Below are 23426 nucleotides of genomic sequence, written 5' to 3' on the forward strand. Positions count from 1 at the left end.
CTCAAACTCTTGTCGAACCTTTTCAAATGTTGGTTTTGCAATATTTCGACATTCTTGAATTATTCTCTGTCTTAGTTCGTCTATGTTCGCCGGTTGCGTTTTAAATACGACAGATTTCAAATGTATCATATTAGTTTATTTTTTGATTTGCACGATAATTACTAACCTAAATGTAATGCTATTTGGTATGGTTGGAAAGCATTTTTTCAGAGCTTTCCAACGACGTATCACACATGGGGGGTCACTATTTAAGATTTAAAAGTTGGGGTGGCTGGGGCGCAGGGGGTTGGAGGGGGTGCGTCGCCAACTATGTCATTGTGATTCCCCCTCCGAATTACCGAAACGGATTTTGATTTTTTTAAATATCTCGTTTATTTACTAAGATATGCGGGGCGGTAAGTTTTCAAATTGTCACCCTGTGTATGTACCACACAATTGTACACATAGATGGAAAAAATGTCAATATCCCATTCTCACGAAACACACTACGACAACTTTCATTATACTTTAGCCCAAATATGAGGCGGAGCACTCGTTTTTGTAAGATGAATACCAGACTGGCATGACACGAGTTATACCCCACACAATTATATTATAATTAATCACGGAGTACACTAATCTAATGCATAGTAGACGTTTAGGAGCGCTTCGACCTTTAATGTCATGATTAAGAAAAACGCACTGTTTAGTTTGTTGCATACCGTTGAGTGTTGACACATCATGTTCGGACCATGATAGATTAGAGTTCACTGCTACTCCTAGAAATGAAGTAGTGTGCACTCTAGGAATTTCATTATTTTTAGCGCATTTCCACAAAAATAAAAAAATGCGCTATTGTAGCCACTTTGTCCGTCCGTCCGTCCGTCCGCTAACTTTGCGACGCTACTAGTTTTTTATCTTAAGAGCTATTGTTCTACTTTTTTCGCTATTTGGTTCGTTATAGTGTCGAGTCTTGTACCAAGGAAGGAATTTTTTCTGTACCGCTTACAAAAAAAGTTATTGTAAAAAAAACAAAAAACCGTTTTTTACATGTTCCATAATTTTACACTTTTGCCGTTTATTAACGATCCTAGAGATCGTTTATAATTTTGCATTGCTATCTGTCGCCTGCCGGTTGGTCTCTCCGTCTGTTCCTTTGTCTGTCTGTCCATCTATCTGTCCGTGTGAACGATAACTTTGTTTAGAAATGTTCGATCGCTTTTACATCTCCGTTAGTTATGAACTGAATTGCATGAAATTCAATATGGGCATAGATTTAGCCATATAATACGCAATGCCAAAAGTTGAATCGAATCGATTCAAAATTCACAGTGCCCTTTTCGCATCTCGACCATTTATAAGCCGAATTGCAAACTTTTTTACTTATAAAGTATTTGAATGAAATTTGATACATAGGTACTTGGAATAAAGGAAAATCAAAGCCAATTTCAAAATTTGGTTTTGCGCATGCGCAGTGCCAACTTTTTTATTTATGGAAGAATTTAAACGAAATTTGATACAGAGGCACTTGGGATAAAGGAAAATCAAACGCCAATTTCAAAATTTGGTTTTGCGCATGCGCAGTGCCAACTTTTTTATTTATGGAAGAATTTAAACGAAATTTGATACATAAGCACTTCGAATAAAGGAAAATCAAACGCCAATTTCAAAATTTGGTTTTGCGCATGCGCAGTGCCAACTTTTTTATTTATGGAAGAATTTAAACGAAATTTGATACATAGGCACTTGGGATAAAGGAAAATCAAACGCCAGTTTCAAAATTTGGCTTTGCGCATGCGCAGTGCCAACTTTTTTATTTATGGAAGAATTTAAATGAAATGTGATACATAGGCACTTGGAATAAAGGAAAATCTAGCGCTAGTTTCAAAATTTTATTTTGCGAATGCGCAGTGCCAACTTTTTTTATCTATGGAACTATTTAAGTGAAATTTGATACTTAGGCGCTTGGAACAAAGGAAAATCTAACATTAGTTTTAAAATTTAGGTTTGCGCATGCGCAGTTCCAACTTTCTTATTTAGAAAAGCATTGAAATGAAATTCTTCGCATAAACTGAAATTGAAGTAGCACGTCAACAATGGATTGCCCATGTGCAACGCTATCTTTCATATTTGTGGGCGGATTTTTACGATTTTAACAGAAGTTGCATCTTACAAATGGGAAATGAATGCAAGTGGAAATGCGCTTTATGTAAATCGTTTACGATTACTTTTTAACTTGTTTATTTTGAATGTAAATATTTGCTGTTCTATCCGTGTGGAATGTAGTTCTATAAAAGACGATTTTGTATAATTGATTTTTAAATGGTTATTTGCGCACCACTTGTCAAATTGCAGTAAAACTCTCTCGTCTTTCATGGTTACCTCTTGGTAGTTGCCCTCACCAACCGTCACCGTAGTGTCGTCGGCATACATAAAGGTCTTGGCGTCATCGATGTATTGTGGAAGATCGTTGATAAATAGAAGGAAAATGAGCGGTCCGAGAACACTGCCAATTCTTTCTCGTGTCGCCAAAAGAAGCTCGAGCAATGAGAAGTGCCTCCCAAAAATTAAGTACTATCTTGTGGAAGGTTTTTAGCGAAATCCACAAAAATGTGGATGTAATATAAGCATGCACCGAAAATGGAAATGTGGTAGCCTCCGACAAGATCTAACTGATGGTGGAGTGAAAACTTCAAACGCGAATTTGGGGTGAACGGGGCGTCGGAAGTGGGTACCAACAAAGGGAATGTGGTAGCCCCCAACACGATTTTACTGATGGTGGAGTAAAATCTTCAAACGCGAATTGCGGGTGAACGGGACGTCGGAAGTGGGTACCGTCAAAGGGAATGTGGTAGCCTTCGACAAGATCTTTTATTCATTGTTAAGTCAAAAGTGACTAATAGAATACTGATCTGCCACACAAAAATGCGCTGAAGTCCCTTCGATCTCACACGAGGACTTTGATAATTTTTTTCTTCTAATAATATATGTAGTAATGGGGTTAAATGGAAGAGCAGACTGCCGCAGTACTGAACTTCGCACCTTATTATTATTATTAAATCTCTTTATTTCGAAGAAAAGTATACCTACAGAATTTTTAAACGGCCTTTTTACTCATAAGGGAAGGTGGGACGACCTCTCTGCAATGCATTGTTTTATATACGAGTTCATGAGAAACAATGTTATTGACTGCAGTAACAGATGTAACAAATTTACTTTTTCTTCTACTTCTTCTGGTTGATTAAATAGGATGTAATCCTTGAGGTGTAGGTAATTGTAATTATATTGATCCTCGGCTGCTCGTCCGTTAATTAATCATCCTTAATTAATCATACCCATGCTTATTATCGGAAAGGTAGAACGCAAATAAAACACTTATGGAATTTGAAAAGCAAAAATTGAATAATTACTCAAAAGTGTAAAATAAATCAAAAAGCCGAAAGAATTCCTACAAATTTAGACAGAATACATTTAAAGCCAAAAGAATGTCGTGTTTCCCTATAACTCATCGGACAAAAGAACCGCTTTAAAGAAAATTCCTAATCACTGTTCACAGAGGTTAAATATAGGTGGAAAATCTGACGTTAATTTAATACAAAATTTGATAAACTAAAGGAAGGTCAGCTGAAGTAGATTTAAAAGCACCTCCAATCCTTTCCTTTTGTAAAGGATAACATTCCGAGGTCTATTACATAAAGTGCATAAAATGCATTGTTAATTAGCCGAACCTTCTCCGATCCGGTATGTATCTGAAGGTCCTGGATACGGTAACCTTCGAGGTGAATGCCGTTAAGTATGTTGCTACTTCAGTATTTATTAATTATAATTATTAATTCATTTTTCGAATAATTCATTTAAGTGTAAAAACTGATAAATTTGATAGTAAAACATAAACAAATATCTTGGTTTTCCTAGTTTTTATATTTTAATCTTAAATAAGTTCTAATTTACATAATAACGAGGTGAATATGAAAAAAAATGAAACTAATATCTCTGACTGGATGACATTAGGAGTTAAATTAAATTTGCTTTGTAGTCAAATGTTTTTACTTATTCTCCAGTTTTTGAACTTAAAATAAATTGTTTGAAAAATAAATTAATAAATTAATTTCGTTTTGGACGAGATAGATAAAAATTGCCTTTTTTGCATGGCCACCTCATTATTATGTAAATTACATGTAATATTTATATTTATTAGAATATAAAAACCAGGAAAACCAAGATATTTCGAAAACTATCAGAGATAGGTAGGTATATAGGACATTATTATTAAAAGTTGAAGGTTTTTGGAGGAGCTAAAAGAATGTCCATGAACTTGGCAGGCCTAGTACAGCAGACCATGGTTCTGCTTACTCATATCGTTAGTGTTCCGTTAGTGCACGTTAGTGCCGCTGAAGAATTCGTTAGTGCACAACAGGAAACTTACTATTTAAAAAAAAATATTTGTGGTTCTACTAACTTCATGCCAGCAGACCCATTTGAGAAAATCGATTCAATCTTTACACTAGTTAAACTAGCAGCGTTAGTGCTCGTTAGTGCCGCCAATATAATCGTTAGTGCTCAAAGTGTAACAGCTCAAAACGTTGTAAAAATGGGCCTGCTAACTTCATACAGCAGACCCACATTTGTCAAATTGGCTCTGTCCTAATGCGGATTTGAAGCGGCTCGTTAGTGCTCGTTAGTGTTTCACATGCGAACGTTAGTGCTGCAAGGGATCCGCGTCAAAAAGGTACCAAACCACCTCAAAATTAAACTTGACTTATTGGGACCTGCCAACTTTACGCCAGTAGACCAACGAACGAAATCCGTTTGATTTTCTACTTTAATCGACCGGTAAGTATTAGTGCTCGTTAGCGCCGCCAATATAAACGTTAGTGCTCAAAGTGTACCAGCTCAAAACGTTGTAAAAAGGGGTCTGCTAATTTCATGCAGCAGACGCACATTTGTCAAAGCGGCTCGTTAGTGGTTCACATTCGAACGTTAGTGCTGCAAGGGATCCGCATCAAAAAGGTACCAAACCACCTCAAAATCAAACGTGGCTTGGGACCTGCCAACTTCACGCCGGTAGACCAACAAACGAGTCCGTTTGATTTTCTACTTTAATCAGTATTAGTGATTATTAGTGTCGCAAAACAAACGTTAGTGCTCAAAGCGTAAGAGCTCAAGCGTGAAATTATGGATTTGCTACATTCATGCAGCAAGCCCACATTTATTAAAGTGGTCCTGCCTTAGTGCGAATCTGAAGCTCCTCGTTAGTGCTCGTTAGGACTTCACTTGTACACGTCAGTGCTTTTAATGGATCCGTGTCGAAAAACTACCAAAGTATCTTAAAAATTAACTATAACCTATAGATTCTGCTGTCAACAAAACAACTAGCAAAATTTGTTTCCAATTAAAAAAAAAGTCGAAGAGAATGAACGAAATGTATTTTGGGACTATTTTTAATTTTTTACAGGCGAATAATGAAATTAATTTCTTAAAGCATCGGAGTGAAAAGTCGTAAGTATTTTCTTTTAATAAAAAGTCAAACGAGTACGATAAGGAGATAGTGGCGTTTGAAAATCAACAAACTTTCCCCCTAAAAATTAATTCCGACATACCGTATATTGTCAAATATAAAGAAACTCGCTATTATTGGCAGGTCCCAATAAGTCAAGTTTAATTTTGAGGTGGTTTGGTACCTTTTTGGTGTGGATCCCTTGCAGCACTAACGTTCGCAAGCGAAGCACTAACGAGCCGCTTCAAATTCGCATTAGGACAGAGCCAATTTGACAAATGTGGGTCTGCTGTATGAAGTTAGCAGACCCCTTTTTACAACGTTTTGAGCTATTACACTTTGAGTCCTGACGTTTATATTGGCGGCACTAACGAGCACTAACGCTGCTAGTTTAACTAGTGTAAAGATTGAATCGATTTTCTCAAATGGGTCAGCTGGCATGAAGTTAGCAGGCCCACAAATATTTTTTTAAAATAGTAAGTTTCCTTTTGTGCACTAAGGATTTCTTCAGCAGCACTAACGTGCACTAACGGAACACTAACGATATGAGTAAGCAGAACAATGGTCTCCTGTAGTAGGCCTGCCAAGTTCATGGACATGCTAAAAGATGACAGAAAAATATACAAGGTGTTCCATTTAGAAAAAAGTGAGATTTTTTTAATATGAAGTTTTGCAACTTTGAACCTACACAAAACACCCTGTAAGCTATTTTTTAATGTTTCATATTAGATGGATTTATTTGACTTTTACTTTTCACAGGATAAAAGATATAGAACCTGAAAGCAAAATTTAAGTAATAATTTTGACATACAGGCTGATTCAAATTCGAGGGCCACCATGGGGATCTCGGGAACTGTAAGAGATAGATAGGTAGTTTAAATTTTGATGCTTAACAGTTTTGAAACTTAAAAAATTCCGACTACTTTCGGAGATATCCGGAAAACACCGAAATTTAAAAAATCGTTTTTGTTTTTTACTGAAGTTATTTAAAAAGATATTTCGAAATAAATAACACATTATTATTGCCACTTTTTTCTCTCTACAAGATGCAAGTTTCAAATTTTATATAAGAAACGGGTCTGTTATTACATTAGCCAAACTGCGCAATGCCAACTTTCTTATTTTTGAAAGCATTTAAATGAAATTTTATACATAGGCACTTGGACTAAAGACAAAAAATCTAACACCAGTTGCAAAATTGTGTTTTGTGCATACGCAGTGTCAAAAAGTTGGTCTAACGCATGTACAACAATGCTAACTTTTTAGCGTATATTCCTCAAAGTGAAAAATCCCTATTGGCTGCACTTTGTTGTCCGTCCGTCCGTCACACGTACTCAATAGGCGCTTTCTTTCGGTGATCCAAACGCGTTTGGATTGTCAAATCACGTTCTTTAGAAGCGTGATCTTATGATCATGATTGCGAAAATCGTGACCAAACTGAACATAACAGTTTTATGATCAGGAATTCCTAACCTATAAATGCAAGGATATTCTGCTCAAATTAGGTTAGGTTAGTCAATATTTGTAACTGAAGAGGAGCATAATCGTGCTTCCACTTGTATTTAAATTATTTTCATAATCCAAACAAAAAATACCTAATTCGAATGCAAATGTGTATTCCGTAAACTTAACCACACTTTGATTTAAATTCGCGCGTTCTTTGGGGGGGTATTAGCCAATGATCCTACGAATCACGCATGATTGCGAAGTAGTCGAAAGAAAGCGCCTCTTCTACACCGCTGAACCGATTTGGGCGATATAGGGCTCATTTGAAAGGGCTTGGTCCAAGGATTCCGTGCATACCGATATTTTTTGGTTTTGAGCATGCGCAGTGTCAAACATTTGGTTTAACGCATGTTAAAGATATTTAAATGAAACTTTGAATGTGAATACCACGAATATAAATAAAATTAACGACGTTTTCAAAATGTTGTTTTGCGTATGCGCAATGGCAATTTTCTTATTTATAGTTAATCATTAATCTTAATTCGGTATACCTAAATACCTACACCACTACGCGTAGACTTATTGTTCAATTATAGCTAGCCATTATCTTTGTTACAAAATGAAGTCCACTATTTTATTTTTTGTCTGTGTGTTTTAGATATCAATTGAGGTTATCGACACCAATAACAAGATACCAACATGTACATTTCCGACTGAAGTACATATTCCGGAATCGAGCGAGACAGGAACAATTGTCCAGTTCCCTCTAAAGTGTGAAGATAAAGATCGCGATGGTATGTTTAATTTTGTAAAATGTGGTCAAAAACCAGAATAAAAAGAAACTACCAGCGTATATAAAATATGGTGAATGAAGTATGTTTATAAAAACAAACTAAAGGAAACCGTGCTTTCACATTGTCTTTACCGCCTAATTAATATTTTACTGCCCTTTTACTAAAATTTTATTCTATGATCCCCATTTCGCTGGTTATCGAGAACCTTTTGAAAATCAGTGTGTTTAGAATAATGCGATAAGGTGATCTCTTTGGCCATATTTCTTTGACGCGGCACATTAATACCTGATCGATTCAATTGTTAAATGGCCTTAACTAGTTAATCAGATAATTGCGCAGTGTGATTGGCCGTTTGAATATCGTGATTCATGACACTTAAAAAATCAACCAATCGCATACCTTAGTTGCATAGTTAACTAATCAAGACCTACTGTAAGTTATCCATTGAATAAAACCGTTGTAAAACTTCTGAAAAATCTGAATTTAATTTAGACGTCAAAAATAGCAAGCTTCTATGGAAACGATACTGACAAATGTCATTAGAATGTCCAATCATTTGTTTCATTTTATCTACCCTTGCCTTTTTATCTACTCTTACCGTTAAAGAGAGAATTAGCCTGCTCATTCATATTAAAATGTCAATTTAATATGGTCAAGGACATCGCCTGGGTATGTGAGTTTCAGGGTAAACGAGTCTATCCGAAGTTGTCCGATTAGACACGATTTGAGACTGTCAACCTATAAATTAACAAACGTCAATTAATTAATCGCCTAGATATGCCAAAAAAAGCAAATTTATTGCGATTTGTGGACGTATAGAAGATAATCAGGAGGATTGAAAGCTTCCTGTACTACGCGGTTACTATAAAAGCTACTCTTTACGCGATCTGAGTGGTGTTCATACGACTTTAGTTTACCCTGAGATTCACATACCCACGACTACAGTGCCCTCTATCCGTGACCATCCATTTTGCATTGAAAGCATAGGGCTAATAGCAGTCCATGTACTATATGGTCTAAGGGGTAGATAAAGTGAAATAAATGATTGTGTATTCTAATGACATCTGTCATTCTTATTTCAAATGCACGATATAAACTGACGTCCAGAACATATGATAATTCTGTTTCTATAGAAACGATCACGACGGCAGAACCTAAGCTTGGTATTTTTGACGTCTAAATTAAATTCAGAATTGTCAGAAGCTTTACAATGATTTATATGGCTTCTGCTATAAAATAAAGTTTTGTATTATAAGTACACGACGATAAAGGGAAACTAACCATCTCATGAAAGTTAACTCACTTAATGGTTAAAATATCCCTTTATCGTTATTGTATATATTATTGTATAGCTTCTGCTATAAAATAAAGTTTTGTATTTTATACCCGACGATAAAGAGAAACTAACCAAACAAAGCATCCCTTTATCATGTTGTATAATTAATACCTATTTTTAACCATGCAACGAAGTGGCGTGGTTCAAAAAACCACAAAAATAATTTTGTCCTTTTATTCACAATAAAACGTTTTAGAAGCAGTCATTTAAATACAATTTTCCATTACAGATGATTACCATACTCCTTGGTTCCAGTTGGCTTCTGACAGTGTTAAAAAGTTATTTTCCATTGACACTTTTAACGGAACGGTGAAAGTTTTAACGACGCAGCCTGAAATCGATCTAGATAGAGAAAGTGAAACAACTAAGTTTAAGATTCCATTTCGGGTTAACGACAATTATTACCGTACAAGTAAGTTATTTTGATTTGTAGTTTCAACGTACCAACATTTTGTTTGATTTCTTGTCAAAATCCAAAAGGTAATTTATAAAATTAACAACCCACTAAAATAGATAATCTATAACTACAATGAGATGCGGACAGAACAGGTAAATGAGTGGTCCGATAAAATCAAGATCCTCTGTTTAAAGTACTTTCTTTCGATTATCTAGCGATTTTGATTCAATTAAGTCGCATTGATAAACCCTTTTATGTGAAGCCCCAAGTCGAACAATTATGCAAAAATCATGAATAAAGAATGAGTTCTTAGGAAAAAGAAAATTTAGTTGAATGCCAGAATACTATTCGTACACAAGCACAGGGTGGCCAACTAAGAATGCGAGGTACTGCATCTGAGAATCTATCCATCGTAGAGGCTTGCGGTAAAAAATTTATTACTAAAACGGCCACGAGCAAAACCTGGAAAATATTTTTAAGTTTCTGAAATGACCGCTAGGGGGCGTACCTGTAATCTGGAATCTAAAAAAGTAATTTTTCTGTGAATTCCCCTATATTAACCTAACAAATGTCCGGCCTTTGAAGTTGACGATAGTCTGAACAATTTTTGTTTGACAATTTTTCCTGTATCTCTACAAATGAAGTGGTGGGGGGTATTCAAAGGTTTCCGTAAAGAACACCCTGTATCTTCGAAACGGCTGAGCCGATTTTAACAAACTCAGGTTAGTTCAAAAGAGCTATTCTTCAGCTACAAATATTATACTATTTGAAGTTTTGTTAGTTTCACATATCACCGCTTGAGGGCCTTTTTCGACATTCCGACAGAAATGGTTAATTTTCTCAAAAAAATTAAATGCATTGGTACGATTTTTTTTCATGAAAAAGTAGCTAAATGATGCCTAAACAACATATTTTATATCGTGATGACCAGCATTTCGAGCATTTACGGCGGCATTAAAAGCTTCCTTTTTTTAAATCGATACACTTTAGGGCCACAAATTATATAATAAAAATAATTCCGGAAAAATTATCTTAAAAAAATAAAATTTTGAGGGTATAAAATTTTCTTTCGCCTAAATTTTAGGTTAGGAACAAGATATCGAGATGCGGTTTTCGCGAGCATCATTTAGCTACTCGACTTTGTTAAAATCGGCTCAGTCTTTTCGAAGATACAGGGTGTTCTTTACGGAAACCTTTGAATACCCCCCACCACTTCATTTTTAGAGATACAGGAAAAATTGTCAAACAAAAAAGGTTCAGATTATCGTCGTCTTCAAAGACCGGACATTTTTTTGTTAGGTTAATATAGCGGAATTCACAGAAAAATCACTTTTTTAGCTTCCAGATTGCAGTTACGCCCCCTAGCGGCCATTTCAGAAACTTAAAAATATTTTCCAGGTTTTTTTCCTGGCCGTTTTAGTACTTAATACATTTTTTTACCACAAGCCTCTACGATGGACAAGTTCCCAGATATAGTACCTCACATCCTTATTTGGCCATCCTGTACAAGGCTACAAGGAGAAAGAGCGGTGTAGTAAGTAGAATGGAATAGATGACTAAAGAAATCTGGGAGCTAGAGGTAGCGCTGCACATGGATATCGAAATAAGACGAACGGTAAAATTACATTACGGGAAAGCGCGGTGCACAAGAACCTAACCCAAGAAAGATTTTAGAAACTTACAGAGCAATTGCAATCGCATTAGAGATGTAAGGCTTAATGTTTCACGCAAGCAAAAATACACAAGGTAAATTCGGTCTGAGATTCTGTATCTCAAACGAGGTAGTTGCGGACAGTTCGAAAGATTGATAATTGTATAATGTTTATTTGAATCGGTTACAACAGTTTATTTTATATCACAGAAATTATACGTTACGTGATATATAGCTGTGTGCAATAGCAGACGGTTACAAACCCACCTGCAAAGCACATGTCCAGCTAGCTCATAAAAAACAACCTTTATAATTTTTCCTTGTATGATTTTTCTTTATAGTGAATGGCGGACGTCATTCACTATAAAGAAAAATCATAATGTTGACTTTAAATTTTATTATTTTGAAATGCTCGATCAACTCCCGACATTTCCAAAGAATTAACTGAACATATTTTAATTAACACCTGACATACTTGGGCACGCATACACAAAATCTGACATGAAAACATGACACTTTGGGTTCGATTAAATACACAACTGATTAATTGCCATAGACAACATTTTATTCCGCGAAACATAACAGAAATTAAAACACCAATGTTGGAAGAAAGCAAAACGTTAGAGCCTGTTTTTATACATACCACGCAAACAGGCGTTCGACAGACAATTAAATAAAATCTTAATTACTTACAGCTTTCCAATTTTTTAATTTTATCCGTGTAAAAATGTATTTAAGCGCTGTAGTGAAAAGTAACATATGTGATTACTTCATTACAGACACTAACATACAACAAGGAACGGATTATTCTTTTACAATTATATTAGACGATATCAACGATAATGCTCCAATCATAGAAACTAACGAGCTTAGAGCGATCGAAAGTATGGTAAAAGTACGTAGACCTATACATAATGCTGATGTCACTGACTACATCAAGCGTTTTAGGATAATGAAATTGGATCAATAATTGCGACGGATAAAGATGAAGCAAATACGGATAACTCAAAGATAAACTTTGAAATAGTAGAAATAGTAAAAGTGGGGGACGGTGCTGTCGACCTTCCAAAGGATTTGTTTACAATTCGAGTTGACAATCATTTTTCTGCAAAAGCAACATTGCTTGCAGGTCAAGCGCTTAGGAGTCATTATGGTACTTACGAAGTGAAGATAAAGGTAAGTTTCCACGGCTAAGCTGATATTTCGAATATGCAATTTAATATTTATCGTGCCTTTGATGTGAGGCTTATTTACCTTAACATGAGCAATGAGTAGGTACATAATCAAAGTAACTTTCCTAACACAGTGAAACCTTGTAACTTTTATATTCAAGAAAAAAATACAAAACTTTTATCTATTTCCAAAAAAGAATAACAGCTTTCTTTCAAATCCGGCCAAAGTAATCTAATCCGTCTTAGGCTGAAGACTATGGTACGCCTCATCAAGAAACTAAGAAGTCTTTGAAGGTAACTGTGGATAGGTACAACTTTTTACCGCCCATTTTTAAATTTCCGCTTGACAATGACATTATTTACTTAGCGAAGGTTTGTGTGATACTAATTTTATCAATAAGTTTGTAATAAGTAATTTTTGTAGGACCAGCCTATAAAAGCCCCGTTAAATAAAATGTCAGGGGGTCCACTTGAACCTTTGAGGGTAAGCGACCAACAGAATGAGAAATGGGATATTGTGATAACAATTGACACAGGTATTACATGAAAAACTATTTTCGTTCATTTTACGTACCTCGATAACTTTCTCCTTTAGAGACCAACCCCAATACCATATTTGGCATCCATAAATTACAAAACAATAAGGCGAATCTAATTTTAAACGCTTCGCAAGGAAATATTACCAGCATCAAGGTTTTTATCTTTCATTTTTATAGCATAAATCTATCTAAGTCATTTTAGTTGAAGTTAATCGCCGATTGCCAGTGTAAAGGAGAAGAGCCCAAAAAATCTGAAATATTGGTCAACATAAGATTTGTAGATACTACCACCGAACCAATATTTCCTAACACATCTGCTTACATTGTACTACCCGAAGGAGAGACAGGATTAACGGAAACACTTCCAAAGGCTTTCTTTAATGCGGAGGGAGAACAATGGGCCAATTTTACTCCATATTACTTTTTACAACCGACTGCTATGGCACAACATTTTAAAATCGGCAAAGAAAATGCCGTATTAACCTTGATTGAGGAACTCGATCGTGAAGCGGTGGCCCAATTTCAGCTTAAAGTGACCACATCAAAAAATTCAGCCGGAATTATTGCACCAGCAAATAGCTCGGTTTTAACTGTTTCTGTTACGGTTAGTATAAAACGACGCTTACACAGTGCGTAAATTTTAAGATATGTAACCAATCTTACTTACTTTCATCTTTTTCAAATGTTTTTCAATAAATACCAATATTTGAATTATTTATTAAATTAAGATTATTAATTATTATATTCTTAATAAAACGTATATACAAAAGAAGAAAAAATGGCAATGTTACAGATGTATTTCAATAATCACAGGATTTATTTGCTGCTAAATGCCCCGTAGAAGAAAATTCAATTAAATCGCTGTTCGTAATTTACCTAGAGAATTTGAAATTTCATGTCCGTATTAAATTCCACAATTCACAGTAAATGAGTAAAATTCCGGTAACTGAAAAAAGTACTCGTGCTATAAAACTACTTTAAAGACAGTTTCACAGTTAATAAGTCGAATCTGCTAAACAAATCGGTCGAATGCGTATCTAAAATAGCTACACTTTTGTTTCCACAGTTATTAAATTTGTGTGTAAGGTGGGTTGCATCACTCTCAAGCATATCAATGGGTTTAACATGGGAAATTTCTTCAAAATTTACGCACTGTATATGTAATGTTCCTATCGAAATGTATGTATATGTATTGTTTCAGGTGCAAGATAAAAATGATGAAACTCCCAAGTTCACTAAAGAGCAATATAATCAAGGAATTAAAGCGTCTGATGTACTAGACTCTTCTATACTAACTCTTCAGGTAAGGTCTGAATCGCCAAATCTTGACGTGCCAGTGACCCCATTATATAGTTAAGCTTTACGGGCAAAGTAGAACGTAAAAATTCCGTCGTTGAAATGCTTAACTGATTCTCTGCACTTCGATAGTCGTCTATCATATAGCAGTGGTCTCATACAATTACTAATTTTCAAGAAAGTTATTCATATGTACAGCCAAAAGGACACGTGATATAATGCTATTTGTATGGTTGGAAAGCATTTCCAACCATACAAATAGCATTACATTTAGGTTAGTAATTATAGTGCAAATCAAAAAATGATACATTTGAAATCTTTCGTATTTAAAACGTAACCGGTGAACTAAGACAGAAAATCATTCAAGAATGTCGAAATATTGCAAAACCAACATTTGAAAAGGTTCGACAAGAGTTTGAGAATAGATTATACTAATGTCTTACCAATAACGGAAACCATTTTGAACATTTATTGAAATAAAAGTCAACTTTAGTAAATGTATCATATTAGTTTATTTTTTTGATTTGCACGATAATGACTAACCTAAATGTAATGCTATTTGGTATGGTTGGAAAGCATTTTTCAGAGCTTTCCAACGACGTATCACACATGGGGGGTCACTATTTAAGATTTAAAAGTTGGGGTGGCTGGGGCGCAGGGGGTTGGAGGGGGTGCGTGCGTCGCCACCTATGTCATTGTGATTCCCCCTCCAAATGACCGAAACGGAAACGGATTTTTTAAATATCTCGTTTATTCACTAAGACATGGGGGGTGGTAAGTTTTCAAATTGTCACCCTGTATATCTACAACACACAACTCGACGTTGTTACCAAGTCTAAAATAAATCAGTGTCGCACGTTAAAAGTTTAAGGCTGGGATTGCCTGAAAAGAGAAGTACCCATAGTAAAGGACAAAGTTTTTTTCGTTAGACTGTGCTGGTACCTAATAATGAGTAGCGTAACTACAGCAGTTTTCTATACAAATATTTAAATCATTATACTCTCTTTAAGTGGGCCCCAAACAACACAGAGGGAGCTTTAAAAAAAATGCAATTTGATTTGCATAACCACACGACAAGCAGTGGCGGCTCGTCAGGGTGGGCAAGGTGGGCAGTGCCCACCCTGAAAAAATACAGTAAAAGAAAATTGAAAACGAAAAAACAAAATTAATTTTCTTTTTTTGTTTAAGTTCAGTAACAGTTCTTTCGTTAACTGTGCTTCTTTTATAAAACAACAGATTCCAAAACTTGTATTAATATAACGTTTCATTTTCACCGAAAGGCCCGAGCGGCGAGCGCAAATCTACTCTGTATCTCGCCCGTGCTAAATAATATAGCAAGGTGGTCGAGCCCAAAGCGACCGATCGCTCTACGACAAACGCAACTAACCTATCATATGAGAAAGACAAAGAGGAGATGTGGCGCGTGTATGTTCAACCACACCTCCGATGCATGTGGCAAGGTGGGCTGGCTCATTTGAGACGCTCGCATCTTGCGAAATAACAATAAATTAATCTTGCTATTTTTGCATTTTTTCCATACCAAAAGCTTTCAGTCGGTAGTTTTTTTACTATGTGTTTCAGTTTTAGACGAGCAACAGCAAAGCCGAAAATGGTATTTTTAAAATTCTAAAATACAGCATAAGAATTATTTCCTGAGACGTCAATTCAAATTCGTACTTCGAAAGCTCGTGCGGTGCGGGCCAGCCCATCGGATGCATTCGTCTTTCAACGCAATATTTGTGCATACGCTCACATGTCATACTGAATTCAATTTTACAAGTTTCAGTAGCTATAAAGTCGAAGAATGCGGAATTTTTTTGCAAATCATACGGAAATATCATTCGCGCTGCTATAGGCTTAAGATGTTAAATGATTTTGTTATTTTTATTAAATGTGTTTAATTAATCTAGTTTTTGAACATATTTTAGTCGGGTATATAATGAAATATTTAAAAATCAAAGGCGATTTTGTAATTTGGCTACTATTTCAATGGAAAAAGGGTTAACGAAGTATTTCGCGCATAAATTGTAACATTAGGGACTGGGTGATCGTGAAAAATAATATACCTATTAAAAAAACTATAAAATCTTGTGTATAGGGAATTTTTAATTTCTGGTCGCCACTTCGTCTGCCCACCCATTACCGAACTCCACGAACCGCCCCTGACGACAAGAAGATACAAAACACAAACGCAAGGTCGTTCACGGCTCCTTACAGACTGCTAGCTTAATTAGCTCTCTACCGCACATAACTTGAGGAGAATAATGAACCGCTTGTAACGTAACGTATGAAGTAAAAATCGCGTAATTATTGGCATGGGGGACCTTCAAAATTAAGGTCGTAAAATTGGTTCACAAGTGGCGACAGGGGCTTTTTGTTTGGAAGGGCCCTCAGTAAAACTCTCGATTCCTTCACTTAACGGTAAAACGCTGACATTTCTAAGAAAACACCTTTGGAAATTCAATTCTTTTTCATTGTTACCATTGAATAAAGAAGTTTTTATTCAATGTCATTACGAAGTGTGTTTGTTATACCATTGAATTTCCAACTCCTCAGAATGCTTATATGAGCGGCAGACTTTGGAGTATGTCGCCTGCCGTTATTTTGCAGAGGGCGCCGCGGAACTTGCCGTTTTGAGGTATGCCAAACGTTGCCGCTAGATGGCACCCTGCGGATTAGATATTTCAATAATAGCGAATTTTTAATCACAACAGTTACCGTTATCCACTAACAGGGGGCGCCTTTGAGGAACTGTGATTACAGACGGTGTTGTTAGAGCATAATTGCGCTAAATGTGCACTGCACTTGCACATCATAATACTAATATTAAAAACTAAAAAGGATTGCATTTTATCATTAAGGATGTATTCCACTTAAATTTTAATTCTATTTGACGTATGTTGGGTTGGCTAATACTTAATTGCAATGAAACGGTAACGAGTAGACAAAGATCGAAAAATGTACCTGCCCAACCATTGTATAAAGTAAACAAGTAATTAGACTAATTTATTAGTCATTGAGATGAATATGCAGATAATTAAACATCGATTAGAAGACGCAGATATAATTTTATCATCATATACAGCTATGCCTCAATAATTTCACTTTTCCCAGTCTGTTGATACCGATGTCCAAACGGCCCAAAAAAAGGAAAAATTTCGAAAGGCCTGGGCGCGGAAGTCGCGGCCCCCCCCCCCCCCCCCGCGGGGGCGGACCGGTACCGGAACACGTGTGTGGAAAGAGGCCTAAGTTGCTCGAAAACGTGACGTCTTTTCTCCATCGGAGCGCATCCGATGTAAAGCCCGGAAGGTCCCGAGCCTAACGTACGGGGTCGTTACCCCGACATAACTCTCGTTTGGTGATGAGGGTGAGGGGGGGTGCAAAGTTGGCCATCGTAGACGTCGCTCCGCTTTATCCTTCGCTACGCGAATACCCGACGACCTAATAAAAACTTTCTAAGGCTCCCAACTTACGGCGTACCGTACGACCACCTTCGTCGAAGGGGGCGAGAGGGGTGGTGAATCCCCATTCTGACAACCATATCCGGATTACTTTTAGGACGTAAAACGGGACGGTGTTCTTACAAAAAAAATAAAGTGGCACGTGTTTTTCAAAATTGTGAATGTCGTGGAAAAGTGTGTGTTAATAAAATACACTTCACATGGCACACAAGAAGAGGAGCATAGCGATGAAAATCCATGATACTGTATCATGATGAAAATCTCAATAAATTATTAAATTTATTACTTATTGAGAAAAATTAAAATCTTTTTGAGAAGATTAAGTTCAAGTATGAACAAGAAGACGCCTACTTACGCAAGTTGAAGTCAATGGAGCTAGGGGATTCATCGAATCGGTTGAAAAGCGACAGCCGCTACTCAGTGCATCGTCATACATTTTTTATCCTCATTTTTTTAATTGTAAAGATATTTTCAAAATATACCCCTCATTGGATTCGCAAAGTTACCCTATGAATTATAAAGGGTTTTCCAATAGGGACGTTAAACTTTGATAGTTGATTGTGGCGTTTTAACTACATCTGTCAAATTGGCTGTAATTTATTCAGTATGTTTTGACAAATCATAATAATCATCTACGCGAATCGTAAACCACCGATGCCCTTAAAGACAACATTACTCAATGCATCAACGAGATTCAGCCCGATTTGTGTGCCAGAGTAATCGAAAATTGGATCGTATACGTGCCACCTTTGTTTGAATATAAAATATGCCACGCAACGAAGTCACGGCGGCCATGTGAACGATATGTGATAGTTTTAGTTTCTTAGCATGAAGATATTTGTAGTTAGTTTTGCTGCTAGCTGGTTCGTGTGTTCTATCCAGTTTAGTTTTTTGTCTAAGGTGACCCATAAAAAAGATACCGATTTTGTATTTTCCTCTTCTTGGGTTTGTTTTAATGTGAAAATCATACGCTGTGTTTTATCTATGTTTAGAAGCAGCTGATTTGCTGCGAACCAATCCCGAGCCTTGAGTTGTATCTCGTTGCTACTGTATTCTAATTCATTTAAGTTTTTACCATTTAATGTTATCGTGGTATCTATCATCAGCGTAATGAGTGATACTGATATTATTATCTACATTCAGACAATTTGAAAAGTTGTTGATGTAAATTATGAAAAGCAACGGACCTAATATACTACCCTGGGGGATACCAACTTTAATTGGCAATAACTTTGAAAGGTCATTAGTGTTAACTGCTTGATACCTGCGATTTAAGTACGAATGTATTAAATTAACGCTATTGGAATCAAAGTTATATTTTGTGAACTTTTGAAGTAAAATATCGTGCGCAACGTAATCAATAGCCTTTGATAGATCTAAAAAGATCGATAACGGGTATTTTTTTTTCAAAGGCGTCTAATGTTTCTTGAGTGAATTTACAAATTGCTGTTGAAGTACTCATGTTCTTCCTAAAGCCAAACTGATTGTTGAAGAGATTGTTGGTTTCGAAATAGTCTATAACTTGTAGCGCAAGAGCTTTTTCAAAAATTTTTGAGAGGACCGGTAAAAGAGCAATGGATCTACAATTGGTCGGTTTATTTAGATTGCCTTTTTTAAAAATCGGCACTACCTTAGCTACTTTAAGTTTCTCTGGGAAAACACTTTCGGAGATACATAAATTAATTAGCTTTGTTAGTGGTGAAACCAAGCTTGATACATTTTTTTTTATGACGTATGAGCAAAGACCGTCAATATCCTTTGTTTTAGAAGATTGACCAGCTTTTTTACATACTTTTCAATTATACGCCAGATTCTTTGTTTTTGCCCTCGTGTTGTAAGTATGTTGCAGAAATTCTAAGACTATTAATATTTTTATATATAAAGCGAGATACAGATAAAAGGTAAAATTGATTAATTGTAAAAAGTTTGGTGTCCTTGAATAACAGATGAGATGGATAACGAGAATTTTTTTAGTCGTAATTTTGATTATCAGATTTTGTGCCACCTCTAGCTTATTTAAATATTTTTGGGCCGCTCCTCCTCCCGCCAGCAAACCATATCAAAGCACAGATTGCACAAAGCCGTAATATAAGTAGTTTTTAATGGTACTTCATTGCAGAACCGCGTTTTAACTTTCGAAGTCGGTAGACGTAGGTACCTCCTTAGAAGGCGCTGATAACTAACATTCTACACGGAAAGAATTTGGGACAACTAATCTATTACAAATTCCCTAAATGGGATAATGCCAGAGTTAAAAAAACCAATTTACCTAAAAAAACCGTCCAACCTTGGGACAATGAAACAACAATTTAATTAAATCCCTGTGGGTAAAATAAATCAATATTTACTACTAAAAAATTGTAATGTTTAAAAATAAGTTAAACTTGATTGAATCTACCGTAGTGAAGAACTCTCTCCGCGATAGCACCTTTACAAATTAAATTATCAATGGATGGCCATTGATTAACGTGCTCAAGACATGTGTGACTGAATGATGCCTTTATTAAAATATAGTTCAAGGCCTCTCGATTTATTTGGATACGCGTTCGGAGTAATTATACTAAGAAATGAAAATTAATTCTTTAAACGGAAATATTCCTAATTTTGCAATTAATTCTTCTCAAATTTTGAAACGTAAATCGTGCAGATTTACTACGGCAAAATAATTAGGGACGTTACAATACCCGCGCTTTGTGTAAAAAGTCGCTGCAAAGATCGCTGTTGCCGACATTGCACTCTGTCGGTAGGTAGTCATAGCTTTTGATTTGTTAGGAAACTCCACAACTTAAACCCACTATATATTTGGTTTTCCCCCCAGCTATAATTATGCTAATTTTGTATCTACAGGTTCTTTAACTCGTTAAAAAATAATTCCCCATATATTACTATTGTAATAAGCATTCTGAGGAGTTGGATATTCAATGATTATACTTATAACGATCCTAGTGCTTATTCAAATAACAGGTACCTAACTGAGGTAATGAAGACTTTGTAACTATCGAAATGTTATTACAGTAGAGACGCGTTTTGACTTTTAGGACTTGGAAAAAGTTCAACCATATTTTCGTTTTTTTTTTTGTATTTTTCTCTCGGTAGGGAAATTTCGAATTAGAAAAAGCAAAAGCTTTTATGGAGAATGCATTTTTGTCAAAAACTATAGTAAGTTTTTCTTCTTGTAAAGTCAATCCGGGGACATACGGTATACCGATTTTTTTTACATTTTTTAGCCGTTTATACCTAAATATACATTTGTATCTCTCTTCCCCATGTCTTAAATCCGAGGGATGGTCTTTTGTAAATTAGTAATATACAGGCTGATTCAAATTCGAGGGCCACCATGGGTATCTCCGATCTCGGGATTCGGGAACTGTAAGAGATAGGATAGGTAGGTAGTTTATATTTGACACAGTTGTGTATTTTGATGCTTAACAAAATGCAGTTTTGAAACTGAAAATACTGACTACTTTCGGAGATATCCGGAAAAAACCGAAATTTTGAAAATCGTTTTTGTTTTTACTGAAGTTATTTACAAAGATATTTAATAATAAATGACATATTATTATGGCCACTTTTTTCCCTCTACAAGTCTTCAGTAAAAAATAAAAACGAGTTTACAAAATTTCGTTTTTCTCCGAAAATAGTCGGAAATTTTTCAGTTTCAAATCTGCATTTTGTTAAGCATCAAAAATACGCAACTTTGTCAAATGTAAACTACCTACCTATCTCTTACAGTTCCCGAGATCACCATGGTGGTTCTCGAATTTGAATCATCCTGTATAGGTCAATTATCACCCATTACACTAAACTAATCTAATACTAATATATAACAGATACTATCATTGAATAAAGAGCTTTATTCAATGATACTATTGAAGTTCAAAAAATTTAATTGGCAGCAAGGTATGGATTATAAATTTACGGTATTTTAATCTGCAATAAGCAAAGATAAAGAATAAGGAAGACGGTCAAACAAATCGCATTACAAATAAACACCCACACAAGGTCGCCGCTTGCCAGACATCAACAACAATATACAACAACCCTTTGTTCTAAAAATAACGTAAAATTTTGATGCTTATTGTAAAGGAATGTTACCTATCCCCATTTCTATTATTTATTTCATACAACGGTAGGTCGGTAGGGGGTACACCGTTTGCAATGAATAGGAAAGGGAAACCAAATAAATATCGAAGCAAGGAGTTGACAAAATAAAATAATATACCAGTGAACGATCTTTTTTTTGCTGTCAGCAAATTCTTCTATTACACGCTCTGTTCAACCTTGAAAGAGATCGCTAAATGATTTAACATAGGCAACTTACATAGCCTGCTAGTTTTTTTTGCTCGTAAATTTTTGTCTTTTATTATCCCCATTACACAGTACTAGCCTAGACCCTAGTTAAACAAAATATGTCAATTTCAATTCTCTATCTAATGCAATAGTAAGAAAATGGTTTTTTGTCTTTGAAATTTTTTAAATTTGGATCTCCATATGCAAGTTAATTTTTTGTAAGTATATACTAAAAGAAAGCCCTATTCTTTCTCTATGCACTATGCACTGGTAAAAATGGATTACCATAACTAGAACCGTTTCCATAAGTAATCAATTATCAAGGTATCATCTGCATCCGCCATTTTTTTTAAGTCAAAATAAATTAAAAACCATGGTAGATATCGACATGTGGGTATCAAAAGAATTGAAATTTCACGTAGAATCCAAAAATGCAATAAAAAATAGGGGTTGCTATTTAAAATAACAAAATTACTAGCTACTTGCAGTATTTTCGGAAGTACGACCATGTTGACAATATATTACATCGATTCGGCCTTCAAAGTAACTCCTAAATACAAATGTTCAAAAAGCTACCTTTTTCACTTTCCCACAAACGTTTAACTAAAACTCCATGTAGGTAGGTTAGTAGGTATTATTTTTGAGATTTCATGTCAATGATAAATATTGAATAAATCCAATCTCTTTCTCCTCATGCTCACAATTAGCGACGGCCATGGTTCCACTAAATCAGTGTCACTCAGATCGCTTTTGGAGGGCGTGGTATCCGATAATTACGCAACCAATATATAAATTCGATTGCTCACATGTTTTTTCCTCATCTACCCTCGCTGTTAAATTCTACTCGGGTCCTTCAATGAAATTTACGCTCTACAAGACCAATTTATATACCTACGGATAAATATTTATACTTGTAGGCAATCGACTTAGATGATGAAGGCGAGCTATGTTTTAACATAGAGGGAAGGATTGAAGCAGTTGGAGATGAAATTAATAATTTGAATGTGCCCTTTTACTTGAAACCAGGAGCAAAGTTGCAACAAGGGAATATTATTGCTGATGTTCATGTACATCTAAATTTCTCAGTGCAATCAAGTATGGCAGGTTATTTCCGTTTTAAAGTTATGGTGATTGATGGAGGTACGTACATTATACTTTAAATTTATTGTTTAAGTTTCCATCATTTTATCTAAAACCTAAACGTCTCGATGTCAATAATGTAAAGAATCCTAAAATCAAATGGTTTTCTTTTAAATTTGTCTATAACTCCCATAAGCTGGTCGTTTGTAATACACCTACCAAGTTCGGCTGCTTTGCTGTTAATTTTTACTTCCACGAAAATCTGCCTTCACATAGCCCTTGTGGTAAAATTAAATCACATGTTTGAAAAAGCTTGATCTAAATTCGGTTTAGAGATCTAATTAACATTATTTTTCAGCCGACCACAGAACTACAACCACAGTCAAAATATATATTGTTGCCGACTCCAACAAAGTTACATTTAGGTTTCAAAACGAACGATCACTGATACAATCGAAGGAGGAATTAGTAAGGCTGCCTCATGAAAT

General features: G+C 35.5%; 1 protein-coding gene across 1 annotated transcript in view; it reads left to right on the forward strand.

Moving 5' to 3' along the window:
• The window catches only part of LOC116177895 (protein dachsous-like), a gene marked incomplete at its 5' end in the record, with an annotated part of 59675 nt that overhangs the window by 32094 nt on the left and 4155 nt on the right, over positions 1-23426 (forward strand). The window contains 11 exon segments of the mRNA XM_031497061.1: positions 7581-7716; positions 9282-9464; positions 11880-11995; positions 12049-12276; positions 12519-12644; positions 12697-12808; positions 12868-12965; positions 13014-13415; positions 14013-14114; positions 22776-22998; positions 23297-23406. Of these exon segments, the coding sequence (XP_031352921.1) occupies positions 7581-7716; positions 9282-9464; positions 11880-11995; positions 12049-12276; positions 12519-12644; positions 12697-12808; positions 12868-12965; positions 13014-13415; positions 14013-14114; positions 22776-22998; positions 23297-23406 (1836 nt within the window).

Source organism: Photinus pyralis, unplaced genomic scaffold (assembly GCF_008802855.1).
Source record: "Photinus pyralis isolate 1611_PpyrPB1 unplaced genomic scaffold, Ppyr1.3 Ppyr1.4_LG8, whole genome shotgun sequence".
Classification (NCBI taxonomy): domain Eukaryota; kingdom Metazoa; phylum Arthropoda; class Insecta; order Coleoptera; family Lampyridae; genus Photinus; species Photinus pyralis.